The sequence below is a fragment of the Balaenoptera musculus genome, chromosome 18 (genome assembly GCF_009873245.2).
Source record: "Balaenoptera musculus isolate JJ_BM4_2016_0621 chromosome 18, mBalMus1.pri.v3, whole genome shotgun sequence".
NCBI lineage: Eukaryota > Metazoa > Chordata > Mammalia > Artiodactyla > Balaenopteridae > Balaenoptera > Balaenoptera musculus.
In genome coordinates this window covers 21841246-21848626 of record NC_045802.1, presented here as the reverse complement: position 1 = coordinate 21848626, position 7381 = coordinate 21841246, and the positions used below count along the sequence as shown (strand labels likewise).

At 45.4% G+C, this 7381-nt stretch overlaps 1 protein-coding gene and 2 non-coding genes across 3 annotated transcripts; all 3 read right to left on the bottom strand.

The window, feature by feature from the left end:
• Positions 1-2360: 2360 nt before the first annotated feature.
• On the bottom strand, positions 2361-2491 carry LOC118884486. Its single transcript, XR_005017318.1, has one exon. It is a non-coding gene; the product is annotated as a small nucleolar RNA SNORA31 (small nucleolar RNA).
• Positions 2492-2973: 482 nt separating this feature from the next.
• Positions 2974-7122, bottom strand: TPT1 (tumor protein, translationally-controlled 1). The gene is made up of 6 exons (XM_036831581.1): positions 6920-7122; positions 6580-6653; positions 5859-6049; positions 5352-5457; positions 4435-4551; positions 2974-3506 (listed from the first exon to the last, which is right to left on the bottom strand). The coding sequence occupies exons 1-6, from the start codon at positions 7083-7085 to the stop codon at positions 3504-3506; spliced, it is 657 nt and encodes a 218-aa protein (XP_036687476.1). The 5' UTR covers positions 7086-7122; the 3' UTR covers positions 2974-3503.
• LOC118884484 lies at positions 3574-3701 on the bottom strand. The gene has a single exon (XR_005017316.1). It is a non-coding gene; the product is annotated as a small nucleolar RNA SNORA31 (small nucleolar RNA).
• Positions 7123-7381: the final 259 nt, after the last annotated feature.

Genomic DNA, 7381 nt, shown 5'->3' with positions numbered 1-7381 from the left:
GTTGGTTGAGGTTTCTGCTGCTCTTCTTGCAACTTTACCAGTATAGTTTGTAGAGTTAACTGGATAAACCCTGCAGTTCGGATGGAATTTACTGTCCATGCACTATTTACTAGTGATCTGATTAGATTTTAAGAAAAATGTCTAATGGTTCAAATGAGTCATTTACACAACTATTGCTTAAGCAGATGCACATGTAATAAAAACACGTACTTCCTGCATCATGACATTTCATGGGCAATATGCTGCCTATGAGTTTGCTGTTCTCTTGGGCCGATCTTAATCAGGCTTTCTTCCCTGCAACTCAAACCAAACACCTGTCAAGTCTACCATTCTCAGTGCTCATCTTACTTGACCCGTTTACAGCAGGTGACCCTGTGGACTTGCTTGCTCCTTCCTAAAATGCTGTCCACTTGACCTCCAGGCCTCTCCCTTGGTTTTCCTACCTCAGGGGCAGCTCCCTCTTAAATCACTCTGTGGGTTCATCACGCTGACCAATCTATGTTGGAGGGCTGAGTCCATCCTGCCTAGCTGACCTCACTGTTCTAGCTTCAGATGTCATGCATTATCTTCCCAGCAGATATTCTTCACTTTACACCACTTCGCTTTCACAAAAGACCTAGCTACACTAGTACTTGATCCCGCTAATCAAAAGAAATCCGAAGAGAATTTTCCCTTTTACAAAAAAAGGGTGAAAATTGAAAACGGCATTCAGCATTTCTTTTGCAGTGAGGCCTCAGAGGCAGCGTGCACCCCAAGCAGCTTCCCCAGAACTACACTCAGCATCTGTACCAAGCTACCATAGCTCTGAGCTGTGTCTGTGAGCATCTGTGCTTATCTCAGCTTCTTTTGTGTATCCATTAGCAAGATGTGTCCTAGGGTAACTGCTTCTTTGCTTTATACCATTTCAGCTTAAGAAAGGTTTCACAGGAAGGTTCTTTCAGGTGCTGGGGAAACCTGTATCTCTTAAATTCTCTAATTCTCCTCCTGACTGCTTACTTAGTTCACTTCAGTCAAGAGTCAGCATCTCAATTTAGCCTATCCAAAACTGAACTCTTGATTTCCTATCCTCAGTCTTCCCCGTCTCAGTGTTGACTCCTTTCTTCCAGATGCTCAGGACAAAACACTTGGCATCACCCTTAAATCCATTCTTTCACCTCATTCAACACATCAGCAAGTCCTGTTCTCTAATTTCCAACCACCTCAAGTATCACCCTAGACTAAGCCACTATCATCTCTCACCTAAAAATATTATACATCATTGTTCTCTTTGCTTTTACACTGTTACCCAACAGCCAAAATGACCTTTTAGGGCACATCATCATGTCACCCTTCTGTTCAAAAGCCCTCTGGTGGCTTCCCTGCCTCATCTGGTTTCCTCTTTTCCTGTGTACTTACCTCAGCTCTTCCTCTTGCCATCTTGGGTCCAGCATACTGGCCACCTTTTCCCCTGAACATGTCAACCACACTACTTCAGACACTACATTTGCTCTTTTGCCTGTAATGCTCTGCCCCCAGATATCCACATAACCTCCTTCCTTGCTTTCAGCTTCCTATTCAAGTTATCACATTACAAAAGCCTTCCTAGACAATACTGTAAGAGTCCTTTCTCCATCTACTGTTTTACATACATGTAGCCCAGAGCTTCAAGTCCACTAGGAACGTACCTGTTTCAAGCTTGGCAGCAGTGATAAACACATGCCTTCTGATATGCACAAAGTACTCACCACCTGTTATTCTTGCACAAAATATCTTAACCCGGCTCTAACTTGGAGTTAACTAGAAAAAGATCCAAAATAAGCATTCTTAGGCAACTACCTGAACTTGCTTCCTATATAAGGCCTCTGCATTGCTATTCCTGTTCTTCCAGTCTTTTCCATGTGAGCTCACTAAATCAGGTTGCAGCTTACATTACCTCAAGACTTCTCCCACTACCAGATTATCCTCACCTTCACAGCACTGACCACTGCCTGAAAATTCTCTTCCGATAGTATGTTTCAGAGGCAGGCAAGTGGCCTCCTAGATCACTGGTGCTCAAAACCACCCTCAGCATGACTGCAGTTTCCAGTATTTGGGTATACTTTCACCAGTCACCAGGGGGCACTACCAACCTGATTAGCATTTGTCTTAGGCTCTGAACCACACTACTGTCTCTTGAAGTCACTGGCTGCACCCTGGGTTCACGTAAAAGAATCACTGGCTTGCCTTTAGACTTAACCCTTATGCTTTTAAAAGTGAAATCAGAAGGCAAGGGTGTAGGGGAATAATTCTCCAGTACTTTTCTGGTAAACTCTTATGAATTCTTCTTTGGAATCACGGAGGCTTTCACTGTTCACAGTTATTTGTGAATTGCGATTATTTTCCCCTGTATTCCCCCATTCAATCTGGACTGCCACAATCAGACAGACAGGAAGCGCAAGGACACTTTTTTCTTGCATCTGTGCTGGAAACCTTAGCAGACAGTAACTGCTCCAGGCATGTCAGATAGATGCATTTTCATATCCTTCTTCTGATACCCACAGCCTTTTCAGATACAATTTGACTAGCACCTGCTTTTCCTCTGCCCACCAATTATCCCACACTCCATCTGTAATTTCATCTTTAAAACGGGCCAGCAAACCTTTCCTGTAAAGGGCCACAATGGTTATTTTAGGGCTTGCAGGCCCTTAGATCTGTCACTGATCTCTGCTCTTGCAGTGTCAGAGCCAGTCAATACATAAACAGATGGGCATGGCAGTGTTCCAATAAAACTAGACACAAACTTAGATTTTTGTATTTTTTCACATCCCGTAAGCTATTTTGAACCACTTAAAAATGTAACCACCTTAGTCACACAAAAACAGGTGGTAGCACAAGCCAGTTTGCCAACCCTGTTCCAAGAAGTTTGACACAAGTATTCCAGGAGACGTCTAGATTTCTCTAGAACTTGGCTCTACTTGCTTTGTAAATAAGCCGAGACAATACTTTGCTTCCAACTGTGTTAAGTCTCGTTTTATTCTTTTGGTAATTTCTTCCAGAGTTCACTACTTCCATTTGTAGGTGATGAAATGTGTAAGACATCCACTTCAAATGCTGGCACTGCTATGAGCATGGTCTTTCCCTTTATTTCAACCAATTACTGTTGATTCTTGTTTATATTCCAAGTCCCGGAAGTGGTTTTCATTGCAGAAGTTATCTGAAGATGCTCTTATGTTTTCTAGTGGTGGTCTACAACCAGGCTCTAGCTTCTCCAGGAAGGCTACACAGGATGGATTTAGATATTACATATTAAACTAAGAGGCATTCTCTCAATTGAGTTTAAATGCATTTTATTTTTAGACAACCTACATGACATGTTTTTTTTTTTTTCCTCAAATCAATGCCTCCGCTCCAAACAAATCAACATCAAAACGAAGAGCTCAAGATGCCATCAGTCCCATCTGTCTAAGTCCTGGTGTTGTGTGGACGAACAGCAGCAGCCAAGCCAGTTATGACGAGCAGGTGACAGATCCAAACAGCCAAAGCTGTCACTGTGAAAACAAGGACGACCCCATCAACACCTTTCCAATAGGAAAATAGTTAACGCTTCCAGGCTGCAAATGTATTCCCCTATTCAATCTGGGCTGCCACAAAGACAGACAGGAAGCGCAGGGATTTTTCTTTTGCATCCTAGTGCAAACCAAAAGAACAACCGCAGACTGTTCAAGGTCTATCAGTGGATGCAGAAATGTCTCATTCTGAGAAAGTTCCACTCACTTCGTTCTAACAAAAGCCTCACACATTCTTTGAATCCGTTTAGACATTTTTGTTCATTGCTGCCCCAATCCTGTTTAGCGTAGCCTTAAATTTGTCTTACTCCTAATTTACATAGAAGCCCCTGAAAGCTAGGATAATGAATGCCTTCATTTCTGTATCGCCTCTAGCAATTCCTTGCATAGCAGACATTCATTTAATTTTAGTAAAGCAATTGGCATATCGGATCAGCAGCCAACTCTAAACTGTATTTACTAAAAGCTAGTAACATCAAGGCTTTCACGACCAGCTGCCAATTATCAGTAAATAAGGGTGAACGGTTTCTTTACAAAAAGGTTTTAATACTCATGTGTATGTGCAGCAAAATAGGAAGAGAAAGGCAGTCTGATTTCGACAAGCCATTTCTATGGGGAAGATCAACATAGGGTGTTATCTCTGATCTCTAGAGCTGCTCAGTATTTAAGCTATGCTTTGTAATGTCACCTATAAGTTTTCTGCATATAAAGACTCTAAGCCTTTCTGTACCATAAAAATCTTTTACATGTAAAACACCCTCTTTAGGCCCCTAAGAAAAATAAGACCTAGAGCTTCAGTTTAAAAGACTATTGTAGGATCCATTCTAACTATCCTAGTGGCAAAACAAGGATTATGCCTAGGATATATCCATTTTTACATTAATGATTCAACCCACTTCTTTATACTTACACATTTTTCCATTTCTAGACCATCCTTAAAGAAAATCATATACGGGGTCACACCATCCTCGCGGTAGTCCAGCAGAGCAACCATGCCATCTGGATTCATGTTTTCACCAATAAAGAACTTAGGAAGCAAACAAATACTCAGAATTAGGTTACGCACGGATGTGTTGTATCAAAACAATAAATCAAAGGATGATTCAGAACACCGCTATTTAAATCAAGGGACTTCAGCAACTAACGGCTCTGATCCCTAGGAGAAAAAATGCTCACTCATCAAACTTCAGTTCACTCAAAGTACTAATAATAACCAAATAAAAGTACAGAGCAATCCAGGGACACTAGGCTTTCAGGAAACTTACTCAGCCCCACACATCCATTTCCAAACCCTACAAACAAGGCTTTTTACATAGTCAAGCACAGGGAACATAAAGCTAGCAACGAGATGATATCACATGAGAAGCTATCTTATGGCCAGAGGATGTATGAAAACCGGAAAATTAAAGAGCCAGGTTGTGTTCATTTTTTTTCTTAGGGGTAAACGAAAGTCACTGAAGTTTCTCAACAGGACAAGCTCAGATCAGAAAGAGCTTCAGTGGCAAGAAGACACATTGAAATTGGAAAGAGAAAACTGGAAGACCACTTGGGAGTTAACAAGCAATTCAAGAGAAAGAACTGGGAAATGTTATCCGAGTACAGATAAGATTCTGGAACCAGAAGGCAAGATCTGGAAACATGCTTGGGAGCAGAGAAAGCTACTTCCTACAGCCTAGACTACTGGAGTTGAATCTATGAAGTATTTAAACTGTTCAAAAGACCGAGAAAATAACCACAGCTTAATTACATCAGAGATTCATCAAGCAACTCATTTTTTGCTCAGTTAAAATTGTACAATCCTTCGGTCCAAATATTTAAGTTATTTACCTGATAGTTTTTGAAATTAGCAAGGATATGCTTGATTTGTTCTGCAGCCCCTGTCATAAAAGGTTTTACTCTTTCTGGTCTCTGTTCTTCAAGCTTCCCTTTGATTCTAAAACAACATTTTATTGATAGGTTATTCAGTTCTGAGCAAAGTATATTTTCATTAAGTAAAAATTACAAACTGAAACCAGCTGTCACTGAGCAAAATAACGTGGCGCACGCAATCAAGAAATTACTAGTTCACAGGAGGGATGTTGTAATCAACAAGACTGTTTCTAACTTGGAATTTCATGTCAGCTTATCTCCACAGTACTATTCTCAAAAGGTAAAACCAAACCACATGCTCCAGTATGCTCACATTATTTTACTTATAGAAAAACAACCACCCTTCTGAGCTCATTAATAAAAAGACCTCTGACAAGCAAGCCTGCCGCTAAAAATCTCAGTAAGCCAACCCCTAAATCCTATAGGATTTTCAGACCTCGACTGGGGTGTGCTGGTATCACTTACGACTTCATGTAATCTTTGATGTACTTCTTGTAGGCTTCTTTTGTGAAGCTGGTTTCCTGCAAGTGATGGTTCATGACAATATCCACACCAGTGACTACTGTGCCTTCGGTACCTTCGCCCTCGGGGCCTTCAGCGGAGGCATTTCCACCAATGAGCGAGTCATCAATGTTACCCTCTGTCCTACTGACCATCTGCATTAAGAAAAAGTTTACTTGCTAACACATCCTCGACTTTACCATAAACGCATCCAAAAAATTTATGCTGGCACCTCGTGTACCCGTCATCCTTCCACCAAACATTTAGTTCTTGTCGAATACCATGAACACATTATGGGGGAAAAAAATTCTAAAATCCATTTCCCGAAACACCTCAGCTCAACAATTCTTTGTTGACCGGAACGAAAAGGGGGTCATTTACAACCCAGTGGAAGTTTTGCGTGGGCTGTCGGGTTGATGAGCAAGTAGGAATAGGGCAAACGTTGAAGGACTTGGGGCTCCCAAACCGGAGACAACCTGTCCGGGACTGCCTGGGAGGAGGATGGGCGCCGAAGCGGCGAACCTATTTCCAGGATCAGCTCCGCCTCCACTTTTCTAGAAAAACCCGAGCCCGGAAAGAGCGTCTCCTCCGCCAGGAGGCAACGGCGAGGATTGCACAACCCCGGGCGGGGGAGCGGCGGAAACCCGAGCCTACCCGGCCCCGCGCCGCGACCCGGCCGACTCACCTTCCCCTCCACCTCCAGACACAGCCCGTCCGCGACCTCCCGGATCTTGTAGATGTCGGAGAACATCTCATCATCTGTTCGGGGACATGTACCCGCCGGTCACGGTACGCCCGAGGCCCGAGCGGGCGCCATTTCCCGCGCCGGCCGGCCGCACGCGGCCCCCGCCCCTCCCTGGGCGCTCGAAACCCCGACGCGCGCCCCAAGCACCGACCCTCCTCGCTCCCAGGAAGGCGCCGGCGTCCCCCAGGCCCACGACACGGCGACGGCGGCCGCCTCCCCGCCCACACCCACACCCCCGTCCCCTGTGAGCGGCGTTAGGGGCAGTGCAGTCCCGACTCACGGCTGATGAGGTCCCGGTAGATGATCATGATGGCGACTGGAGGGAGACAACGGTGGCACTGGCTTAGGAGCACGGAGCTCAGAGCGAGCGCGGTGCTGCCGGAGCGGCGCTCGGGGGGAGGGGGGAGCGGGCGGAAAAGGCCGACTCTGCCGCTCCCCAACCTCATATAGCGAGCACGTCCTCCTACGTCATCTCCCGCTGCGCCTCCGGAAGCGCCGCAAGCGGTGACGTGGCACGCAGAGCCGCGCGGTGGGCAGGGCCACTGCGCGGGCCGAGGGGAGGACAGGCGAGCATCCGGGGACTTGGCCCCGGGATACAATGCCGCGCGTTCCGCTGGGATCGCGGGGCGGCCGAGGGGAGAGGAGGCGGGGAGGGGAGGGGAGAGGAGGGGGCAGAGGGAAAACGCCTGAGAGCTTGGAGAGGGGGGATGGAGGGGGAGGAGCGCGCGACGGAGGGAGGAGG

Excerpts from the sequence above, each read along its gene's own strand:
- TPT1 (XM_036831581.1), bottom strand. The coding sequence starts at position 7,085 with ATGAGGTTGGGGAGCGGCAGAGTCGGCCTTTTCCGCCCGCTCCCCCCT. Across the intron at positions 6,654-6,919 it reads CTACCGGGACCTCATCAGCC|ATGATGAGATGTTCTCCGAC; the intron begins GTGAGTCGGGAC and ends GTCCCCGAACAG. Across the intron at positions 5,458-5,858 it reads ATCAAAGATTACATGAAGTC|AATCAAAGGGAAGCTTGAAG; the intron begins GTAAGTGATACC and ends ATGTTGTTTTAG.